Below are 24,323 nucleotides of genomic sequence, written 5' to 3'. Positions count from 1 at the left end.
AAAACATTTTAAATTTAAAAATATGGAAGTTTTAAATTTTTAGAATCAACAAACTTGACATAACAGAAAGACTAGTTAAGAGGTGAAATAGTTAATAATAAATTTGTGAATATCTCAAACAAATGGATTAAAAGGGCATAATAATTCAATAAATTGAAGGTTTAATCGTATTAGCAAAACATAAACTCACCAATAAATGAGGGACGTATTAGAAAATTTCTTAAGATAGAAGTAAAATAAATAAGGGAAAAGGGTCAAATATACCCCTCTACTTTGTTTTATTAGTTAAATATACCCTTCGATAGTTAAAGTTAATAAAAATACTCCTAGCGTCTTCAAACTTCACATTTATGCCCCTATTTGGATGAAAATCCCCAAATTCTCTCAAATTACTCAATTTCAAAAAAATTACCCACTTTTTGTTGTTGACCCGCCCTGCCCGACTCACCTATCATCGTCATCAAGCTCTAGCTTCATTTTCTTCTACGGAGAAAAAAAGAAAAAAATAAGAACACACCCAAATGATAAAATTCCAAAACTCACCTCAAATTTCATCTTTAAATGAAGGACTAGTTGATCCTACTACTAAAGGACATTTTGGTTCTGGTTAGTTTAATGACCAAAATTTTGATAAAGTTGTTGATACAGGTGCTCTGTCTCAGAGATTTTATGGTATGAATATTGATGATAAGGTTGGATTTAATGATCAGTTTTTCAATGGAACAGGAAATTCTCATCACGGTTTTTGTGATTTTCAAGGGTCAGGAGATAATTTTCGTGATTCAATGGGGGGTTTTTGTACTAAAAAAAATCCTAGTTCTCTGTCTAGAGGCCTGTTTTATCAGAAGGAACAAATTAATTATGAATATTTGTGTAACATGAATAGTCCTTGTAGTAACAATGAGGGTCTTCAGTATGATGTGTTGTTGCTAGGAGTTTCTTTAGCTCCTTACATGGTTCTCAGTTGATGGGATTAAATTCTGAATGTGAATGTAACATTTCTAAGCAAGGGGCTAAATTAGTAAATAACCCTTTTTCTGCTTTGCCAAATTCAAGAATCCAAGACACTTACAGTTATGAAGACCACAACTTTATTCTTCAAGGGGAATGTTTAAAATATGATTCTGAACAGAGAGGTTTATTAAAGGGTCACCAGAAAAAAACAAGAAATGAGGCTAAAATAGAAAGGTTGCAAGAAAAGAAACCAGCAAGGGAAGGAAATGTAGAGAAATTGTGTATTTGGCAGCAGAAGATCAGATGGGGTGTAGGTATTTACAGAGGATATTTGATGAAGGGACATCTGAAGATGTTCAGATAATATTTAATGGAATTATTCATCATATCCTTGAGTTGAGTTAATGAAGGATACATTTGGTAACTATCTTGTTCAGAAATTATTGACTGTTTGTAGTGATGAACAAAGAAGGCAGCTTGTGCTTATGGTGACTAAAGATCCAGGAGAACTTGTGAAAACATCTAGAGCAACACGTGTAAGTAAAATTTTGTTGATTAAGGCAAAAAAAAAAAGGCTCTATCAAGATTTAGAGTTGAATTTAAAGATGAAAATTGAGTTCATTTTTAGAATTTTATCATTTGGATATGTCCTTGTTTTTTTTTTTTTTCCTGGAAGAAGATTGAAATTAGAGCTTGGTGATGATGATCGGAGATCAGATGGGGCGAGTCAATAACAAAAGTAGGTAATTTGAGAGAATTTAATTTTTTTTATTTAAATAGAGACATAAGTGTGAAGTTTAAGAATGATAGGGGTATTTTTATTAATTTTTAGTTAAGATATATTTAACTAATAAAACAAACAGACGAGTATATTAGGCCCTTTTGCCAATAAATAAATATACGATTCAGTAGGAAAAAGCGGCGAGGAGTAGGATTGGTAGATGAAAATGGAGAACTCGGCGATACTGAGAGAATGGTTCGATCGCGTTGACACGCACAAAATCGGCAGTATCACTGCTATTCAACTCAAGGTCTTTCCTTTTTCTTTTTTAATTAATTAATCCCTTACTCCATTCCGTTACTAAACTTGACGCCCTTCTGTATCAGAGTGCTTTTGCAATTGGAAATTTACAATTTCCCATCACTGTTGTCCAGCAAATGATCAGGTTTCACTATAACTACCAATTCATTTCTACACAGCCTTTACCCATACTGACTTTATCATTTTATTTTCAGGATGTGCGATTTTGACCAGAATGGAACCATGAGTTTTGAAGGTGACCATCATCTCTCCTCATTAGCTCCTATTTTATTACTCTGATATGACTTCTTATACAACGAATCCTCATTTTTTGCTTTATTACAAAAATTCTCTCAACCAAGTGAGATAACATCACTATAAAAATTGGTTGCTTGGAAGTAATTATATAACACACACAAAAAAAAAAAAAAAAAAATAGAGAAAGGCAAGTGCATCTGCAGTTTGAACTAGGATATTAGGAACTGAGATAACAAAAACATAATGACCATAGCCATATATAAAATGTTAACCTTAACCTTAACATAGACTTCCCTTTTTCTTACTGTTATATATATTGGGAGGTAGAGAGTCGAAAGCTAGGCACGAGAGATATCAAAGTACCACTGCAATCTACTTTAGGCCCTTCTCTACTTTATTTTGGTGCAATGGAGTTCATCTTTACGAGTTGTTCCATTGAGAATCTCATACTGCTATTAATTTAATTTCTCTTTGCCAGAGTTTGTTGAACTTAACAAGTTTCTGCTGAAGGTCAGCTTTCTTCTCTACTTAAATGTTTGGCTACTAGTTTTTCTTCAAATACATTAACTGGTCTTCTCTATATGCAATTTGCATATGACTTGACTGGCACTTTCTGGTGTTTTCTTCTCATACACTGCATTTGACAATAGTTACACTACCTCATCTTGGCAGGTACTAGAATGAAAACCTTAGTGCTGCATGAATAGATACTTCATAAAATGTGCTTATAAGATGTGTTCCTTCAGAGATTTTCAATTGTTTGATTTATATGAACCATCAATCCATCATTTGTAGGTGCAACATGTGTTCTCAGACTTGGAGAGGTGAATTTCTTTTTCTTGGTAAAGAATTCCCGTTTAGTACTTTTTGAGTACTTCTCATGTCAATGGTTGGAAATATGATTTGAGGAAATTAATTCTTCTATCATTTTGGTCACTGAATTAGGGGTCGTGGATTTCTTGTCCCAGATGATGTTTACGAGGCAAGAAATTCCTTAATCTCAAACTCATGCTTTATTGCATTTGCTTATTCGTACATTTCAGACCTTCTGGCAAGGCAATTGAGGAAAGAACACTTGGACTGCTAAATGGTTTTTAACAGCCGCCTATTTGCAGTAGACAATAATCTATCAATGAATTTGTTGCATAATTTGCAGGCCTTGATAAAAATTGGATTCCGCCTTGACTCTCCAGCATTATACACGGTCTGCGAGGTATTATAATTATTATAAATTCCTTATGAGATTCTTTGTGAAATGGGATACATAAAGATACTCTAGCATTATACTTCCTTGAAGCCTATGCTAATATGTAGTACCTTTTTCTGAAAGCACCTATCAAATTTAAATGGATGTTCTTTTTTACCTACATTGCATACTTTTCTGTAAGTCATCGCCTTTGTTCATCAATAGGGCTAATGAATGTCCGTTTTACAATAAAATTCGGCAACCAACTAAAAAGCATTAGATCTATTCAATGTTCCTTTTTGTTATTCGCTTTATTCATTTCAAACCGTATTTCATAGAAGAGAAGAAAACATTCTCAATAAAAGTACTGAACAGCCAAATGACATATAAGAAGAAAGCATTAGATTTATTCAATTACTTATGGTTCAAGTTTTAGTTTTTTAAACTGTATTCATACAAGAGAAGAAAATCGTAAATAAAATGTGAAAAAGAACTTTGGCATTGAGTTCCTATTGACATGTATTTGTCTAAACTATATTTTAAAAGCTAGCAGTATGGAATATAAGAAATTGACATGTAAAATAGAGTGTGCCTTTGCTTTTACTCTTTGCTGAAAGCCCAAGGGTCTTTGTTTTGTTTCCTGTGTGGCTCTGTTCACATATATGATGACCTGGTGGTACTATAAACGTGTTAACAAAGGAAAAAAAAGAACGAGATATAGGTGTTAGTTAATGACTTGCTATAGCTGGAAAACCATAGAGATATACGGTGCTGATCGTGTTAAATACGTTGTGCGTAAGTGGTGGGTTGTGGCAGATGGTTAGAATGAAATAGTAAAAACTCACGACATTCATTGGATTAGTTATTCTGGTTTTTCTCTTTTGAGGTTCATGAGAACCGGATGATAAAATTTCTTGGTAAAAAATAGCTGATTCTCTGCCTTTACCGATTAAAAAGAGAACAGAGCTTAATGATCTTGATTACTCCACCTTTCTATTACCATGGGGTCAGGGACATTCCATTTGGTTGTCCACATGGTGGGTTAATCGCGGGATGACATATTGTAACTTGGAACTAAGATATGCATCCTTCACAAGGTAGGGGTAAGCCTGTGTACACACCACCCTCCCCAGACCCCACTTGTGGGATTACACTTGGTACGTTGTCATTGTGGTTTAACTAAGGTATGCATGTGGAAATGTTACCTGTTTCCAGAAAAAAAAAGAGATGGATGTGGAATGTTATGTGAAACATCGTATGTTACTTGGTCGAGGGTGAAAATAGTTCTTTATGGTGCTCTTCTTTTGAACTGATATAATTCTTTTCTGGGTAATTCTGCAGAGTTTTGATAGGAATAAGAATGGAAAATTCAGGCTTGATGACTTCATATCTCTTTGTATCTTTGTACAGTCTGCACGGTGAGTAGATCTTTATTTACATGAAATGGTTCTCTTCTTGCATTTATAATATTCATGATCAATATGTTGTGAGGGCCACATGTTTTAAATCTGGTGCTTTGACATTGAGTCACTGTCATCTGCCTTGCATCTAAGAAGGATTAATGGTTAAGACTTAAGACACTTCAATTTAGTGTTTGAGTTAGACATTTGTTTCAGTATAAAGATTTGTAGTTCTTCCTGAGGCTAAAATGTGATTCAATGGAGCTGCAGTTCTAATAGTTCTTCAGATGTTAGTTCACTGTTGAACTTCTTAGCAAAAACTTTAATTTATTCTTGATCTTTGCAGGAACCTTTTTGATTCATTTGACACAACCAAACAAGGCCGAGTGACTCTTGATCTTAACCAATTTATCTACTGCAGTGAGTATTTAGAGGGCACTACTTTTCACTATTTTCTAGTCTTTATGATACCGCCTTTAATTTTGCATGCCACCAATTGGTATCTGTAATAGAGATGGGAGACTTACATCAATTAGTCCATTCGGGGGTTCTTTAGAAAGATGTGGCTTTCGATAGCCTTTACTCATCCAGTCTGAGTGATGAACCCTCAAGCCCACTGTTTGGCTGCCAGAGGTCTCCTCCCCCCCCCCCCCCCCCCCCCCCCCCCCTTTTTTTTTTTTTTCACTCGGTTATAAATGTACCATCTGCTTGAAGCCAAACAACAACATACCCAGTGTAATTCCACAAGTGGGGTTTGGGGAGGGTAGAGTGTACGCAGACCTTACCCTACCTAGGGAGGTTGATTCCGAAAGACCCTCGGCTCAAGAGAAAGCATGACAAAAAGGGATTAGATAAGAAATGCCGAAAGAAAGAAGCAATGGCAAAATACTATAGCTAAGCATTGTGAAGAAAGTAACAGTAACTGCAAACTAATAGAATAAAAGATGTTACCTTTATCAAAAAAAAAAAAAAAAAACTAATAGAATAAAAGAAGTACAAAAGACAACAGATAGTCGAAATACTAGAATACTACTACAACTACTATTATGAAAGGGTAAGTAGGACAACACTCAACTACCTACTAACCATACCCTAATTGGTGTCCTCCATAACCGCCTATCTAAGGTCATTGTCTCGGTAAGCTGTACCTGCGCCATATCCCCTCTAATCACCTCCACCCAATACTTCATTGGCCTACCTCTAACTCTTCTGAAACCATCCATAGCCAACCTCTCACACCTCCGCACTGGGGCATCAGTGCATCTCCTCTGTACATGTCCGAACCATCTCAGCCTCGCTTCCCGCATCTTATCTTCCACTGAGGCACCTCCCATCTTGTCTCGGATATCATCATTCCTCTATCTCTCCTAGTATGCCCACACATCCATCGTAACATCCTCATTTCCGCAACTTTCAACTTTTGAACGTGAAATTTCTTGACTGGTCAACACTCCGCCTCATACAATATAGTTGGTCTAACCATCACTCTGTAGAACTTGCCTTTAAGTTTTGGTGGCACCTTTGCACAAGACTCCGGATGCGAGTCTTCATTTCATCCATCCTGCACCGATACGATGTGTAACATCATCGTCAATCTCCCATTCCCTTGAATGACTTGATTACCAAGCCTCACTTCCACGTTTGTCTCAGGCTCGTTAACGTTACCGAACTTGCACTCTAAGTATTCCGTCTTGGTCTTATTCAATCTGAACCTTTTAGACTCTAGAGTGTCTCCAAATTTCTAGCTTAGCGTTCACTCCGCCGCAAGTCTCATCAATCAGGACTGTGTCATCTGGGAATAACAGACACCATGGCACCTCCCCTTGGATTTGACACGTCAGTACATCCATCACCACGTCATATAAAAATGGGCCACGAAAGCATAAAGCTCACCTGTCAGTTGAAGGTTGTGATATTCATGCGGATGACCGTAGTGGTTCAATATGTTGGCCTTCCAAAATATTTTAGGCTCGTCCAGTGTTGTCAAAGGCGCGCGCTCAAAACATGTTGAGCGCTTTGCCTCGCTTTATGTGCGCTTCAGTGTCATCATCAAGGCTCTAGGACATAAGCCTCTCTTAAAGACGTGACACTAGATAATTGATATTTCACTTTATCGTAATTTTTTACAATTTCTTTGTCCATATATTTGTTATTCATTCTTATTATTATTAGTCTTGGACTAAACATATATATTTTTGTATTTTTGCAACATTGCACCTTTTTTCATTAAAGCCCACACTTTATTTGCGCTTTGCGCTTAAAGCCCCAGGCAGACCTTGGAGTTTTTTCGCGCTTTTCGCTTTTGATAACACTGGGCTCGTCTCACATTTATTTTCACCATTCTTATCTGTGGCAAATATGTATGATGCTCTTTCCCTGTTGGTGTGCCAGGAGAAGGAACAATAAAAGGTAAATTATTCTATGGGAATTTAGGAAATGTTAAACATTCACCTTTTGTAATGGGGTGAGATTATTTAAGTATGAGTTCTCAATAAAAAATATATAGCCACCTGTTTGCATCTCTCCCAGCATTGTCAGTGGTTGTCATTCATATTTGGGCAAGATATTCTTCTGCTTTATGTTGATACAATGAAGCATGTCTTGCCTTCTAATGACACTTAATTTACTTTCTTCCTCTTTTCTTATTCGCAGCTGCCAATTGTAGAATCTGAGGTCGTTGTCTCTCTATCCAGTTTCCGATTGCTGAGTTGACCTTAGCCTCACTGCTAGCAATGGTGATTTGAGAGTAAAATGCTTTGTATGATTTCTGTAAAATGCAATGATTTGAAAAGGAGGCTTTGAGCAAGCGGTGTATGGTTGGAGCACTAAGAAGTCATTTGGTTTGTGTGCAAGTTATATCAGGATTTAGTGAAGGTTTTAGGGTGAATGATCATCACTAGATTATTGTATTTGTTTAGACATTCAGTTCGTCGCACAAAAATATTGATAAATGGTGTTTATTTAAACCTGTCTGTGGTCTTAAAACGGTTCATTATTTGTTCTAAATAATCTCCTTAGCATATATTAATCGTTTTATCCAACTCTGACTATAACATAAAACTTAGACTTCTCGATTTTTAATTAGGTTAAATTAGCAATATTGTAAGAGGAAATTACAGTGAGTTAATGAAAGGCATCTTGTATCTAATAATACATGTATTGCTGATACATTTATTGTTTCTTCACATTAAATTTAAGATAATTCATTGGTTGCTGGACAAGTAATGCAAGGATTATCAATCACAAATCAGACATTGCATTATTAATGCTGGATTTAATAGAGTCAATAATACATCTAACCAAACGACTCAGCATATCAGAAATAGCAAAGCAGATTTGCTCTAGGGGAAATTTGACCAGTAACTCGAAACATGTCTTAAGCATGTTAACAGAGATCAGGTGATATCGCGTGATTCTTTAATAGCAAAAATTGGCATTTCAACTAGACAATTTCCAACAGCACTATATACGGAGTCACCTATCCATTTTTGTCATTTCAAGCAGACAATTGCCAACAGCACTATAACCAGTCACCTATCCATTTTCACAATCATCAAGACGAAAACTCATTAATGGAACAAGAAGCGACTGGTTTAAACATAAAGGACGTGTGGCAAAGAGTGGTAAGATACATCTTGAATGGAGAACTTTGATAGAACCTTCTGACTTGTTTCTTAACAAGTTCATGATCCATAGGTCAGCAGAGAACTATGAGGTTAAAAAGTAAAATGTCCTGTCACATTGATGAGGACTCTTCCAGGGTGGGGTAAGGAAAACAGAAAGATTCCAAAAGCATATTAAAACACTCCATTTCTTAGGAATGTACTCATGTTCAGCAGCTTACCTCACCTGATAAAGGAGATATTCTTCCTTCTTTATTTGATTTTCTACTTCATTGTTTTTCATTCCAAATTATTCTCCGTAGAGACAGGTAAACCAGTCAGGGGATTCACCATGTATACAGAAAGAAAAAGCATGAGCTCAAAGAATGTTTCAGAATGTGCAATTCAAGCTGTGGATTAAACTACTGAGCGCAATTCTCCTGTTTGTAGAGCAAACTTCCGGTGCTGTGAGAGAACAGAAGGGATTTTGACTGCCTGTATTCTTGAGACCAAGTCATTTTCACAGGATCCTCTGTAATCCTTAGCTGCATTGAGTATTGTCTGGAAAATTTGCAGAGGGTCACCATGGCTGACCACCAACACTGTCCATCTGCAATTGAAGTGTCCAAATCACAAGTATAATTTATAAATCCATCAGATATCAAGAAAATGCAATTGAAGGCCTATGGTCTCTTCATGAGTGGGAAAATGACCCACATTAGGAGAACCATGAATTCACGCATGACTCATGACTCTACTGCTTTTATATGTTGGAAATTCTTTTGATGATTTTCTTACCATGTCAAAGTGAGTAAGTATACCTCATCAGCACTTTACATAGCGACTTTCTTTACACTAAAATTCTCCTACTGGACATGATAAATTTTGGCGGTAAAAGCACAACAGTACCCTTGAAATTGTGACTCCATGTTAATCAATGCATTCGTGAGTCTAGTCACAACATCTGCAACACTTTCTCCACCTTCAGGCTGCATGAATGGGTCTTTCTCATCTAGAGCCCATATATCAGGATACTGAAATCAGAAATAATCAATCAATTCGAGAGCCACAAGCCAAGAACAAGTGTTATAAATGTTACGGTGTTTAAGATTATGCTACATCCACTTGAGTTTGAAATGCAGAGGACAAACAACTTACTTTGTCATGAGACTTAAGTTCATAAGAAGGACCAAAGAAACGCTCCCGAAGATCATCTAGAACCTGTTATAACAAAATTATCGTAACGCAGAGCTTATCAGCAGAATTGACTCGTCTAAAGCCAAAATCATAACACACCAATCAATCAATTGTTCTAGCTCAGAAACATCTCATCTAAACAGAAAGGCAGGGAGAAAAAGGAAATGGAGCCCCAAAGAATCCTTATATAATACTCAAAAAGCTTAGTAAGCTTATTGTAGATTGGCTCGAGTCCATCAGGCAAAGAATGATATAATAAAACATGAAAAGTTTATAACAGCTCAATCAAATTCATCTCCAGAAGGAAAAGTACATAGCAAGTCAGTTTAACCATAAAAATTTAGAAGTATGCTATTTAAGGAAGACAAGATACAGGGTAAAAAAAGAGATATAGCCCAAACAGTTCATCCTTACTTAAAATGACCATTTCCCAAGTGAAAGGCTTATATTAATAGGTCAAAATTAGATTTCAGCCTATGAAATAACAATCCCTTTCACTTATCTCTATAGATCCTTGCTGCTTGTGACCTCAATTCATGTCATGTATGTTCTAATAATAGTGATCAGAGCTTTATGAATTGAACATGTTAAGCGTGTCTAGAAACAAAAGTGTATAATAAAACTTTAACACAACATTTGTTTTTTATAAGCCAAAATCACTTAAATACAACCTTGCAACCCAATAAATAAAATATAAGAAAAGGAGGATTCAAGAGGACCTATATGTCCCTGTGATGGATAGATAGACTTACCATACACTGTGGTCCTTCAAAAGAAATGTTTAGAACTGATGCAACCACTTGTGCTGTATGCGTGGTTCTCGAGAAGGGAGAATAGCAGATTCGAACATTTTCAAGTGGTATGTTATCTTCTTTGAGTACCTGTAAATAGAAAAAAGATTGCCTGTAAACCCCATTAAGAACTTAAGCTTATAGAGAAGAGACAGAACCCTTTTTGGCCCAATAACTTATGTAATTACTCAGAATCAGGAACCATAGTCTCTCTTTACCCTCTCCAAGTGAAGCAAGGTGCTAATCATCAGAAGACTCTGTTACTGGCACTAAAGTATGGAGATGGATTGGCTGTTCCAACTCCAGGGATACATGATTTCGTAACTGACGAAAGTGCTGATTTGACAAAAGGTTGAGCTTCCACATGATATCATACAAGGGGATAGAAGCACATGCATGGCCCTTTCAGAAAGCGCTTCTCTCTTCCCCCTGTGCTACTTAGATGTTTTTGCTTAAGACTTCTTTCTTCTGCTTCACGTTATCACTAAGGATAAGTTTCATTTGTTCACTTGTAATGAACACTCTCTCAGTGTACTGGTTCATTTTCTCCAGGATGGTCAGTTTTTTTTTTTTTTTTTTTTCATGCACTATAGTTACTCCGACTCGATCCAAGATTGTCATTGAAAAGGAACCGGACTGTTCTCATGTGATCTGAGTTTCGAGTTGTTTAAACTGTCACCAGCTCCTACTATCTATCTTGGATGAGAAGCATTACTAACTTAAAGACCAAGACATCAAAATGATAGTTCTCATAAAAGAACAATGGACATGGATCTAGCATCAAAGCTTCTTACTACAGAGGCATTTAAGATCCCAAGGGTTTCACTGGAATATAATCCCACAAGTTCCATAAAAAGGAGACATGCGATAGGATTCCAGGACATACAATACCATAGTCGAATTTTAAAAGGTAACTTGCGAAAGAAATAGTCGATGACAATTATGGTTTATTTAACTCCATGTATAAAGATAGTGGAACATCTGAATCATGAAAGGTCTGCTGAGGACCACGTTGGGAAACAAAAAACTGAGTGTTCAATTGGAACACCAACCTTTAGGAAGGACTCTCCAGCCAATTCTGCTTGTTTGATTCCTTCGGGAGCCAACTTATATTGTTCAAGTTTTCCATTTTCCTGTAAAGGTCGTAACTGCTATCAGTAATTTAGATTTAAAAAGGCAAGAAACTAACAACATTACCATTTTTTTTTTAAAAAAAGGCAAGAAACTAATGTCAGCCAACTCCGAAACCTCCCCAAGGATTAGATTCTCTAGTTGCAGCTGGTTTAACTAGAAAAGGAAATGCACAGACCTCAAAGATGTCCCTCCTATTTTAGAGGTCTGTACATTTGTAAACCGTCTGCCAATATTAACATTAGCTGATTAGACTGTGGTAGAAATAGAAGGAAGGTTTGCATTTGTTGTTAAATGGAACTTGTTATGAAGTCCAATCCATATGGAGTTTGAATTAGATGTACGACAAGTGGAGAAGATTGTTGAAGAAATGCCAGACCTAGTACATCATGTACATAGAAGGTAATTTTAAAACAGCAAAGGAAGAGTGGGTCCAGCAAGATGGAACAAAAGAAGAAAAGTGGGTCAAGTAACATAGGAAATACAGTAGGAAGTATTAGATTATCACACTTACACTTATATATATCTCTCTAGAATGGACACTATAGTAACTTATCAAGAGGAAGTTTTCAATAATGATGTTCCATCTATCAATGTGAGCTTCAAAGCGAGAAGGTGATGTTAAATCTAATTAAGGTATAGTCTAGGCCAGAGATACACATATCTATCTGCCAGGCTGCTTATTAGTATTCAATTGGAGTCAAGAGTTTTAGTATCCGAGAAGGCAAAAATAAGTAGCAAATATATTAAAGTTGTAGCGAATAGCTTGATATCAAGATACGGACTATCATTTGGCACAAGTAGAATGCACTGCATGAAAGAAGATCCAAACTAAAATTATTTTGATTTGAAGGCCGATTAGCAGACAGATGAACAATATAGAATAGAGGAGCGAAATATGCATTAATGAAGATTAGGATTGAGAGAAAAGAAAGTGACCATGGAGGAAACAATGAGACCCCTTTCATTCGGAAAACTTTTGCCATGCCTCACCACCCAGTATCTATTCTTCAAAAACGTAACGCCACCCATTCTCTCTTCTGCTCTATTAATTGAATTCTTTATTTATTGCTGCCTATCCCAGCCTACGACGTCGTTTCCTTCTTTCTCTTTTTTCGGTGCCCCGAAGAATCTAAACAAAAACTAGTTTTTACTTTCAACTTTTTAGCTGTTTAAAAAATAAAAATAACATATTAGTTGATGTTTAAATTTAAAAAATAATTTAAAGTGAATAATTAGTAAAATACTGAAAGTGAACCGAGGGAGTATAATATATTATGCAGAACGAACAAGCGTCCAGGACAACTCATTACGCCTCTTTTTTTTTTTCTTTTTCGGGGCAATCATTTGACCCGACAAAATCAAGCTACGAGATCTCATCAAACCCCAAAACACCATTTGCTCTTGCACATAGTCAGAGAAGTAAAGTGATAATTGGTTGAAGGTTCACAATAATGGGGCTAAATCTTCGTCAAAAGCAAACAGGTAATTGAATTTTCTGACTCTGTTTCTGTATAGATCTATCTCAGCACTAATCGTTTCCAATTGCAGAGTGCATTACGCGGATGTTAAATCTGAACCAGCCAGTGAATGCTGGGGGCACTGCGAATGAAGAGGTGTACAAGATCCTGATTTACGATCGCTTTTGCCAGGACATCTTATCCCCTTTGATTCACGTCAAGGACCTCCGTAAACACGGGGTTACCCTCTACTTCCTCATCGACAAGGATCGCAAACCCGTCCACGATGTTCCAGCTGTCTACTTCGTCCAAGCCACCCATCCTAATGTACAGCGTATCATTGCCGATGCCTCAAAGTCTCTTTATGATTCCTTCCATTTGAACTTCTCCTCTTCTATTCCCAGGCCTCTGCTCGAACATCTCGCTTCAGGTTCCTTTCATCTCATCTAGTAACTCAAATTTTTTACTTCTCTTGTGAATAATATTAGTCATTTATTTTAGATCCTGCAACCAAAAAAAATGTTGTTCCCAGAAATAGGGAGACTTATAGTTTAACTACTAAAAAGGAAATCTATTAGTTTTATAACTTAATCAAAGTGGATATAATTTATTCCATGAAAATGCCTTTTGGACCCAAAAAAAAAAAGAAAAGGGAATCCTTTGATGGAGAAATGAGAATGTTGCAGTATGTTCAAGGCCTCTAAGGGATTATATGAATGAATTAAGTTATACTATTCCTGTTTACATAAACAGATGCAAGAGGTTTCATTTACCGAAATCAAAATCATCAAAGGTAAAGATTTGTAACATTTGCTTGCATAATTTCAAATGTATCTCCTACAAAGACTGAATGGATTAAAATTCTTCAAATGCCGACAGGTGATGTTTACAATTTCTCATCAACTGTGTCCAGTAATTGCTATATAGAAATTGTGTAAGATTGTTAATTTAGCAGAATAGTCCCCAACCAAACAAACCAACTTTCAACGGCAATTAAATTGCAGCTAGTAAAAACAAATTGATTCTATAGGACTTAGATATCTATAACAGAACATATACATTGCTTGCTATTAATCCTTGGAAACATAAGTTGAACGAAAATCTTAACTTCACCAACACATCTCGTCACCATTCGATTCGTTCAACAACTAACATATTGCACGAAAAAATCCTTAACAAAAAGGAGTTAAGTAACTACTAATTACAATCATGATTCTTAAAGACATAAGCCAAGTACAAAACTAAAAGTTACTTCAGTTTCCTGGAATAATCCCATTTTCATTAGCTCATGGATGGCACCTGCATGCGGATGGGAAAAATATGCCGTTAAACACGATAAGTAGGACTTAAAAGAGGAAACAATCATAATGTAGTCCTAATGTGCGGGGAAGCTCTAATATACTACCTCCATTATCAGCCTTGGATCTTAATTCCCTTCATATGTGCTTAGCTCAAAATTAGTGTTTGCCTCCCTTCCAGTACTTTATAGCAGCCTTATCGTCCACTTGGTGATCACTATCCTAACATAAGCTTAAGACTATATTTAAAGAACAAATTAGACGCTTCGCTCTCATCATGACTAATCATTAACCACAACGAATACTACCAAAGTTATTGTACCTTAACCTACTAATAAGATGAAATATCAATCTATTCTTAGGAACTATTTGCTCACAAACTTCACATACAAAATTTGCTCCATGGGGGAAAAATCAAATAAGGAAATAATGTGGTTAAAAGATAGCAGAAAATGATTTATTTTGCCGGCCATGTCCAAAATACATTCAATTTAATCACATACCAATACAGCTTTCAACAACCAGTTTTTCAACTTCTACATCCTGATGGAACAACCCTTCCTATGATAAAGCATGTACACTTCGATGATAAGAACTTACTATAAGGTGATTACAAACAATATAAATTTGAAAAGTTACTATGACCATTCTTTTAAATCCTTGAAGCAAATTCCATTGCAGTTTTTTCAAAGGATCAACTCTATGAGGCAAGGTAAAGCAATTTCTTACCACTTCACTATATTGATCATCCGACTTTTTCCTACATGAAAGGCATCAAGATTTTCCTTTAAGTTTGCAACTTCTAAACCTGAACAGGTGAGGATAAAGAAACTGCTGTGGGTTTCCACAAACACCAAAATATTAATCCTTCAGTATATCAATCTTTAAAGATGAAAGTGTGTCGACTGTGGTACTTGTTTAATGAATATGAAATAGAAAGTGAAATTAGAATCTACAACTGTTGCCGAGTGTAAAATTAAAAACGATACAAAGTCAAACCAACAAAACAGTTACAATTCTTTTAAATCCTGTATGAGTACTGAGAACCTGCAATATAACGTTCTGAGAAGAGCACGAAACCCTCAAGTCTACTCGCTTCTCTAACGTTTCACTTTCATCCCCAAAAACAGATAGGACCATACAGAAACTATGGCAAAGCTCTTGCTGACACGATCGTCAACTCATAGATTTGGACAAAACAGGAAATCTAAGCCAATAAAGTTAAATCTTTACATGAGTAGATGGAAAACCAAACCACAAGTGAAAAGGAAAACGTACTGCCGATCTGCCATCGTTGTTAAACGACCTTTTTGCGGCACTTATGATAAAATTGTGCAACATCTGCAAAACCCGTCAGATAAAGAATAAAATACCCAATATATAGATGGGAAATGCACAAAATTTAAGTTGTTACTGACAGTGAGGGCTTTAATCAGTCCAGACTTCATCTTACGGAAGTTCAGACATGAAAGGAAATTGGAGAATGTGGATACAGATGATAAATGGTGCAGTTGGATAAAACGTGGATTCTGAGCAGTTACCATTCTACATAAAACTGCAAAAAAAAATAAAAAATTATTGGATTTTAAAATAAATTCAAAAGCTGATACGGTTAGTATATTTTCTTTTTAATAATTTTTTTAATTGGTTAATTAGTTATTCGTTAATAGTTAATTAGTTAATAAGTTACATGTGGTTTTTTTCTAGGCTGCCACTTGGCTTAATGTGGTGCCTTTTTCCTCTGCTTTTAATAATATATATAGAGATTCCTTTTTCTATTGTGTGTGTGAAAACTTTATTCTTGAAACGCTAGCTGGTATTGGAATGAGATGCACCTAAATAGAGGGATGAGCAATATTGTTAACCAATGAATACTATTTTACTCACTCCAGCTCGTCCAATTTTTCCTCCGAGGGGGTAAGGATTAAAAGATCTATCCTTTAAAATTCATTCCAGTCCATCAAATTATTCGACTTTTGATGCAGAAGAATTGTAGATGGAGTTAACCATTTCGATAATATATCCAAATTCACTCCCTCTTGGTTGAAAGGAATTCCTATAGATCAACAAGCAAAGTAAGAGTCCTAGGAGTAATACAAATATTGGGAATATCATAGTATTGTCCGATTCATAAGGATAGGAATAAACGACTTTATGGTCAAAATGAGCAATAGTCATAAAAGGTCGTGTCATGTTTCTTCTATTTTTATCAACTGGATGTTTAGTACTGTCTTCAATTCATTGTCAAAAAAAGATATATTTGTATCCGACTGCATAAAGGGGTGCACAGATCTATGGAGAGAAGACAATTGATTGGTTTAAACTTGAAACACTTTATAGTTAATGCAATTTTCTGGATGGTGCTGTGTGAAGATTTGAAATATTAACTACTGTATGGCTTGTCTTTGGTCCAGGTACGATTAATTCTGACTCGATTGAAAGGATCTCAAAAGTGCATGATCAGTACTTGGAATTTGTCACGCTTGAGGATAATTTGTTCTCACTTGCCTACAAGAACTGTTATCTTCAGCTGAATGATCCCTCTGCCGGGGATAAAGAAATCGAAGAGATCATTGAAAAGATTGTCAGTGGCTTATTTTGTGTGTTGGCTACTCTTGCTGTTGTCCCTATCATCAGGTGTCCCCGTGGTGGGCCTGCTGAGATGGTGGCATCGCTGTTGGATCAGCGGTTGCGAGACCATCTGTTAGCTAAAAATAATTTATTCTCTGAGGGTGGGAATTTCACTAGCTCATTTCAGAGGCCAATTTTGTGTTTATTCGATAGAAACTTTGAGTTGTCGGTAGCTATACAACATGATTTTAGGTATAGACCACTGGTTCATGATGTGCTTGGTTTGAGATTGAACAGGTTGAGTGTGCAGGGAGAGAAAGGTGGGATGAAATCATTTGAGTTGGACAGATCTGATCCATTCTGGATGGCAAATTGGTCATTGGAGTTTCCAGAGGTTGCTGTGGAGATAGAAGCTCAGTTGAACAAGTATAAGAAGGATGTTGAGGAAGTAAATAAACGAACTGGTGGGAACTCAGGGGCTGAGTTTGACGGGACAGACTTGGTTGGCAATACTAAGCATTTGATGAATGCTGTAAATTCCCTGCCTGAGTTGACAGAGAGAAAGCAAGTCATTGATAAACACACCAATATTGCGACAGCATTGTTAGGTGAGATCAAGGAGAGGTCCCTTGATTCGTATGCCAAAAAGGAGAATGATATGATGGTAAGAGGTGTCATTGATCGCAGTGAACTTATTGGAGCTCTCAAGGGAAAAGGGACTAAGGTGGATAAGCTGCGGTTTGCTATCATGTATCTTATCTCGACTGAGAGCTTACCTCAATCAGAAGTTGAAATGATTGAAACAGCGCTTAGGGAGTCTGAGGTCGATACCACAGCATTTCAGTATGTAAAGAAGATAAAATCATTGAATGTCTCTTTAGCATCAGCAAATTCTGCGAGTAGGAGCAACATAGTCGATTGGGCTGAGAAGCTCTATGGTCAGTCAATCAGTGCTGTAACTGCAGGTGTGAAAAATCTATTATCCAGTGATCATCAGTTGGCTTTGTCAAGAACAGTGGAAGCACTAATGGAGGGGAAGCCCAATCCAGAAATTGATTCTTATATTATTTTTGATCCTCGTGCACCCAAGTCAAGCTCCGGGATGAGTAACAATCATCTGAAAGGACCATTTAAAGAAGCTATTGTCTTTATGATAGGTGGTGGTAACTATGTGGAGTATGGAAGCTTGCAAGAGCTTGCCAATCGTCAACAGGCAGTTAAGCATGTCATATATGGGACAACAGAAATTCTTACAGGAGGTGAGTTCATCGAGCAGCTTGCACTGCTGGGGCAGAAGATGGGGTTGGGAACTAGTGTTGCAACACCAGCCCATTAATGCAGATGTGTTTTCTGTACAATCCCTAAAGGAAGCTCTGTGTTGTTCAATATTGACTGTGTGCCCGTTATCAGGCTACATGAGCAAATCATACACTTGAACCTAATAGTCTGTTGAGTTTTTGGACAAGAATTTCGTTCATCGTATTCTTTATAGTGCTCCTAGATTCTGATATTTGGCTCTGATGCATAGTGATCTTTAAAATATAGGAGAATTCATGTATAAGTTCAAACTTCTGTGGAGATGGTTTATAACAGATATTCTGTAGTTGACATACTTGGAACTGTTTGCCTAACACCCCTCGCTGTCCAAGGTGGTTTCTTTGTATTCTTATATTCTTTATTACCTATAGTTTTGTGGTACTTTTATGTTGCTTTTCTCATTCCTATTATTGTTTACGTTTTTTGCTTAGAGACAATACAAACCTGTTTTATTCCTCTCTTTTTAAAGCTCGACGAGTGGCACAGCTTTACTTCAAAACTTATATATTCATGCATTGCTGGCCTTTCAAAGTCAGTAGTCTGGGAAGAGCCACTTGTGACAAGAACAGCTTAAATGCAGTCACTGGCCGGCAACATCATTAGGCTGGTAGCCCATTAGAGAATAGATGCCAGCAGCCTATTTAACTGCTAACTAATCTCAATTTCTTCTTGGGTGAACTTTTTGTACATAAAATGCATTCATGAGTGTTTAATTACTTAATTAGCGTGATAAATATTTTCTCATTATTGATTTTCTAGCTGCTTTTTACACTAGTTTTCTAACGGAATAGAGATTTGTTTTCTGCATATCATAGAATTTGCAGGTGCAAATTTCTGTTATTCTTTGGGTTTACCTTGGAGCATATGGATGGTGCGATAAAGTAGAGGTCTTGAGTGGATTGCAAATATTCATGCTTCTTGCATCTTTTCTGTTTTGGGGAATAGTTAAATTCGAAGTGCCATAGGATTTCATTACCCTCTTTTCTAGGTTCCAACTGTATTTTTGCTTCTCGGTAGTCTGCCTTTGTTACATTAAAATGGATACCTGTAGGTGTTCTTCCTCAGTTTATATACCCAAACCTGGACGTAAAACATATAGTAGATACTTTCGTCCCTCAGATGTTCCTCAGTGGAATCCCTTGCAATTCCCTAAAGAAACATGGATCGTGTTGAAGACTGGCTCCAGATTATTTCTACGATTTGAATGTTCATTGTTTAGTCTGGTGAATGCGTTTGAGGACATTAACATAACAGTTAACAGAGTTTAGTCTTTGCCTGTCTAAATTTCTCCCCAGACTAGCGCTTTCACTTAATTTGACACTAAACGAGTAACTTGATCTCATCAGAAATGAAATTAGGAGAAGCCATGCTTTGACGCAGTGTAGAGAATTCTTTATGATCCAAGATGCTAAAATAAACTAGGCGTGACATTAACAAAACAGAGTTTACCACTCAACCATGATTGTAATAAATTTGCGGAACAAATAAATAAAACTCTCATTTCATGAAAATACAGACAGAAAATTGACAAAATAAGATACAGCTGTACATAAATCCAATGTCCCGAATGTCTGAGGTTCCTCCTCAAGGTTCGTCCACGAAGGGTGAGTCAGGGATTTTCTATTCCATTTTATGACATGATCACTATGTGGAGAATGAACAAGTTTTTTCTTGATCACGGTCAGGTAAATATCTCAAAAGGTCATTAAACTTTGAGAAATTATGTAAAAAAGTAGTTGAATTTTGCTATATATCAAAAAAATCACTCAACTTTCGCTTATTATCTCATAAAATCACTCAACTACATGTGTCATCAAAAAAATTTAACATGACAATAATAATTAATTATTTTATGCCATATAGACGTGGGCTACACAATAAAATAAAATAAATTCATATCTTTAAACCCACACCACTCACCAACCCTTCATCCAAAACCCATTTTCCCCTTATCTATACCTTCTTCTCACTGTTTTCTTAAAATTAGGTTGGATCAAAATAATTACTTAGCCAATATAACTTAGAGAGTAAATCAAAATAATTATGGTAATTTACACATATCTTATTACCTCAAAAATGAACAAGTTCCTTAATTCTTTGTACAAAACCATCTCAAAGCATGCAAAAAAGCCACACAGAGATACACATAGTACTACTGGTCCACCAGCAATCATAAATATTACCACGATACGCCTTAAACCACAGTTAATTGTTACCACTACAAATCAGTTAACAAATACACATATGACATTAACCAAGCAAAAATGTAGAGTCAAAGCCCTTGTTATACCCCATTTTAACCCGGTTAAAGTAGAGTACAACATATTGGAGATTCCTATATGCTTTGTTTTAAGGAGTCGCCACCTAATTGATTTTAAGGTGAATTAGGGCACCTAAAGTTTATTTAAAGTTATTTCTAAAGTTGATTTTATTTTAAAGTCTACGAAACCAAAAAAATTCTAAGTACGGGTTCAACTAATCTAGAGGGAAGGTATTAGGCATCCTCTAAATTCCATTAATAATGGTTACCCGACCGGACTAAAATTTAATTAGGCTCAGTGTAAATATAGTATTATAGAAAAAAAAAAAGTAGCTTTGTAAGTATGGCTAAAGTTATAGATAGACATGTAAGAATGCTATTTAAAATAGAACTTGTAAAAATAATAATAATTTGTATAAAAGAGTACTTTTAATGCTATTTTGAAATACGACTTATAAATGTTGTTAAGATTTTAAACGAAAGTATAAATGTATTGTTTAAAACGATACTCGTAGAAAATGTAATAATTTACGTAAAAGAAGATTCTGAATGTTAAATGAGACTCAAAAATATTGCTAAGGCCTTAAATGGAAAATATAGCAATGTTATTCAAAAAATAAGATTTTGTAGAAAATAGGGTGATTTGCCTATGAATAATAGCCTTTTAAAAAGATGATTCGTCGAATGTTATCTTTAGATAAATGACGTTATACGACTTCTATTTTTTATCACTCTTTATTTAAACAATTTCGGCTAAAATATGTATAATTGGATAAATCTTGAAAATGCTTATAAAATATGATCGGATTCCTATTTAACGATGTTTTGAAATTCATGAGATAGTAAGAATAAAAGATGATTTATTTAACAAAAAAAATGTACAGTCATATTATTTGAAAATCAATTACTCGAATAAATGTTATAGATACTATAAGTAGTTTAGAAAATAGAAGTGGATGTAATTTGTGGATTTAACTATCCATTACTAAATTAAAACCCTTAACGTCACTAACGTATCTAAATTATTTAAAAGACAAAATGTTAGTCATACAAAGTAAATAAGAAATACATGACAAAAAGTAAGATAGAGAGAAAGGAGAGCAAATGGAACGATCCATTTTCGGATCGTTGCTGCAGCCTATTTTGTTATTGGCTTCGGCCCGAAAAGTCCTTTTGTTGTTGTATTTGCCGTGGGCAGGCTGGACAAAAGAGGAATTGTGTTGGGCTTTTGGCCCAACGTCGAGATGCAGGGAGGGTGAGTCCGGGGGACTCGTACACGACAGTCATGCATAAAAAAACGAAAAAGAAAAGGATTAGTACCCACTCGACGAATAAGATTAAACATGTAGAACATAAGTTCAAAAAAAAAAAAACAAATCAATAGAGTATGTGCATATTGTGTATATTTAAGTATATCTCATGTATACACATTCGTAAAGATGTATAGGCTGAAGTGTACCAGTCATGCACATATATATTCATAATCGATACAAGTATACTTAACACATGAAGATGAATAAATGCAGATATAAAACATGTTTTACAAAGCCACAGGCAGCCAACAAAGCATAATGTAAATTGCGTAAGAGTATAGAATATGGAAACAGATGATGACAATAATGAGAAGACAGTCTTATTCGAGTCGGTGAGAATCCATGGTCCAAGAATAACAATAAGGATCACATGTGTACCAGGAAAGGGAATAACAAATAGGGATCACATGCATACAATAGGTCTTATGTGTTCAAATTATATAACGGCAACAATTAGATGGAAAGGGAGAACAAGGAAACGTCGCGTAAATAACGGCATTCCAAACAAGGCTCACTGGAGACATACGGGAATAAACAAAATAGGCAGAAGGCTCCACACCAACAAACAATTAGGGGGGAAACAAGCACAGATCCAAAATCGTATCCAAACAATCAAAGCAATAAGTAAAAAGAAGCAGAACAGTTCTAACTTCCAACATAAATGATTCATGCGTATATGTGATATACCCTCATACATACACCCTAATATATACATGACATTTCCTATTCACGTAGTAAGCGACTGCCAGTTTTCATAGCCATCGATAGTACCTAAACCAGTACTTCAGTTTGGCTTGTTCACAGAAGCCAGTAGGCAGAACGCAAGTTATTCTTTGCAATCGTGAATACAGGGGACAACAACCACCAGATCTTAGAGAAACATAACCTATTCTCATGCCTATGTGAGAGTTAATATCTTCTGCCAAATTAAGGGATCATCACAGAAGGCAAAACAGAATAGCAGGCTGGGCATGATTCATGATGTAAGGCTCTTAAATGCAATCAAGAGTGTGAAAACTTACAAATTTCATGTTTTCGTATAAGCAAACTGGCTACCTACAGTTCTAGACACAAGGATGCAGTACACATAGTCAAGGGAATGCAGAGGGGAAATGTGTTTAAGGGGGCATTTGAGCATTTAAAGCACATGATTCACAACCAATTTGTATTAGCCAACTAACCTAAACTGTAGCTGAACTCTGCTAGCAATTATACCAAAACAATGTATCCTCTTAAAACAACATTCATCAATCACAACTTAATCATCAGCCAATCCCCATTGAATAAACGAAACTGAACCAGATTGTGAAGGCGAGAAAAGAACATGGCAGATTTTAGGATTGCTATATTCTACTTCTTCTACATGGTTTAACTGATCGGGTGAGAGGGGAGGGTTACAACCTCATGGTCTGAAATAATGTATTTCTGTGAAACTAGGACTAGGTAGTACCAAATTAACTAGCAAATAACATCAACATGTTATATAACCACTTCATCAGATCTAACCCCGAACAGATTGCGTTCATATCCAATTATGTTACTTGAACAAATAGAGTAAACAAGGGAAAATGTCGACCTGTTTTAACCATATACGGCAATATACCTAAGATATACATACCATGATGTGTATATCAGATGTATATCGAATGTATACTTTCTTCTTACCCTGATAACCTATTGTATATCTTATGTATATCCGACTTTGGAATAGATTCTAAATCCTGAAAATTCAGTCTAAGCATCCAAACTACTATAGACACCTTTCAAATTTGATTAACGATTAATATTCTACCCTAACAGCTCCCAAACATCACACAAATAATGTGACGACAAAGAAATCACATAACCAGCAAACATATAGCGGTATACGCCAAAAGTCTTAACCAAGCAGAGATTAAAGACTATGCATGATAAATGTATCGAAGTTTACCTCGTTTATGTGCAGTGAACAGGCGACGGGGTCTCGAACCTACTCGAAGACGACGAACAAACGATGCTTCGATTAAACCCAAAATTTTGATTGTATGAAAATATAGTAATTTAGAATAATATCCGGCTAAAGTTCACCGGAAAAGTGAAAACTATGGTTTGAAAATGGTGTGTGTCCCTAAACACTGAATCAATTCCTAAAATATCCCCCCCCCCCCCCCCCCCCCCCACCCTTTTTCAATTGAGTAATTTCATTATGTATAGAGTTGGGAATGAAGAGGAGCGTATGAGAGAGAGGAAGCGGGGAACAGGCGTGGTGGAAGTGTCAGGGAAGATGGCAGAGGCGTGGGTGTGGGGAGAACGTGAGGAGAGAAACGAAGGCGTGGGGGGACAAGGAGATGTGGAAGTGCAGAGAGAGAACGTGGGCGTGGGAGAATGGAGATGACGATGAAGGAAGGAGAAAGGGAGGCGGGTGAGATGGAAGAGAAAATTAGGGCAAAGGGAGAGGGAATAGGGAGAGAGGACAGAGGAGGCGGAGAAGATAAGAGGAAAGAAAGAGGTAGGGTTGAAGGGTTAAGGGTAGATGAATAAGAAATGGTGGGCCGGGTCGGGTGAATGTGGTTGGGCTGAAAGTG

General features: G+C 36.2%; 3 protein-coding genes across 4 annotated transcripts; 2 read left to right on the top strand and 1 right to left on the bottom strand.

Annotated features, from left to right (window-relative positions):
* Positions 1-1,857: 1,857 nt before the first annotated feature.
* On the top strand, positions 1,858-7,809 carry LOC132599395 (uncharacterized). 2 transcript variants are annotated; one of them, XM_060312741.1, is made up of 10 exons: positions 1,858-1,985; positions 2,062-2,120; positions 2,191-2,231; positions 2,712-2,743; positions 3,029-3,057; positions 3,179-3,215; positions 3,390-3,446; positions 4,761-4,837; positions 5,166-5,239; positions 7,472-7,809. In XM_060312741.1, the coding sequence occupies exons 1-10, from the start codon at positions 1,896-1,898 to the stop codon at positions 7,489-7,491; spliced, it is 516 nt and encodes a 171-aa protein (XP_060168724.1). In that variant the 5' UTR covers positions 1,858-1,895; the 3' UTR covers positions 7,492-7,809. The 2 variants fall into 2 exon arrangements, with proteins under 2 accessions (XP_060168724.1, XP_060168725.1); XM_060312742.1 differs by lacking the exons at positions 3,029-3,057; positions 3,179-3,215.
* Positions 7,810-8,603: 794 nt separating this feature from the next.
* Positions 8,604-12,635, bottom strand: LOC132599394 (uncharacterized). Its single transcript, XM_060312740.1, has 6 exons — positions 12,480-12,635; positions 11,462-11,542; positions 10,371-10,499; positions 9,580-9,642; positions 9,331-9,455; positions 8,604-9,031 (listed from the first exon to the last, which is right to left on the bottom strand). Exons 1-6 carry the CDS (start codon positions 12,570-12,572, stop codon positions 8,839-8,841), a joined length of 684 nt encoding a protein of 227 aa, XP_060168723.1. The 5' UTR covers positions 12,573-12,635; the 3' UTR covers positions 8,604-8,838.
* A 210-nt stretch (positions 12,636-12,845) lies between these two features.
* Positions 12,846-18,567, top strand: LOC132599391 (SEC1 family transport protein SLY1). Its single transcript, XM_060312735.1, has 3 exons — positions 12,846-13,025; positions 13,092-13,430; positions 16,713-18,567. Exons 1-3 carry the CDS (start codon positions 12,995-12,997, stop codon positions 18,203-18,205), a joined length of 1,863 nt encoding a protein of 620 aa, XP_060168718.1. The 5' UTR covers positions 12,846-12,994; the 3' UTR covers positions 18,206-18,567.
* Positions 18,568-24,323: the final 5,756 nt, after the last annotated feature.

Source organism: Lycium barbarum, chromosome 6 (assembly GCF_019175385.1).
Source record: "Lycium barbarum isolate Lr01 chromosome 6, ASM1917538v2, whole genome shotgun sequence".
NCBI classification, from domain to species: domain Eukaryota; kingdom Viridiplantae; phylum Streptophyta; class Magnoliopsida; order Solanales; family Solanaceae; genus Lycium; species Lycium barbarum.
Note: the sequence above shows the minus strand (reverse complement) of the source record. Positions and strands in the feature narration are given on the sequence as shown.

Coding starts and splice junctions, on each gene's coding strand:
- LOC132599394 (XM_060312740.1), bottom strand. CDS start 12,572: ATGGGTGGCGTTACGTTTTTGAAGAATAGATACTGGGTGGTGAGGCAT. Junction 10,500..11,461: donor CTGGAGAGTCCTTCCTAAAG/GTTGGTGTTCCA, acceptor TTCTATTTACAG/GTACTCAAAGAAGATAACAT. Junction 9,032..9,330: donor ATGGAGTCACAATTTCAAGG/GTACTGTTGTGC, acceptor CTTCAATTGCAG/ATGGACAGTGTTGGTGGTCA.
- LOC132599395 (XM_060312741.1), top strand. CDS start 1,896: ATGAAAATGGAGAACTCGGCGATACTGAGAGAATGGTTCGATCGCGTT. Junction 2,232..2,711: donor TGGAACCATGAGTTTTGAAG/GTGACCATCATC, acceptor TCTCTTTGCCAG/AGTTTGTTGAACTTAACAAG. Junction 3,058..3,178: donor GTGTTCTCAGACTTGGAGAG/GTGAATTTCTTT, acceptor TCACTGAATTAG/GGGTCGTGGATTTCTTGTCC.
- LOC132599391 (XM_060312735.1), top strand. CDS start 12,995: ATGGGGCTAAATCTTCGTCAAAAGCAAACAG. Junction 13,026..13,091: donor TCTTCGTCAAAAGCAAACAG/GTAATTGAATTT, acceptor TTCCAATTGCAG/AGTGCATTACGCGGATGTTA. Junction 13,431..16,712: donor GCTCGAACATCTCGCTTCAG/GTTCCTTTCATC, acceptor TCTTTGGTCCAG/GTACGATTAATTCTGACTCG.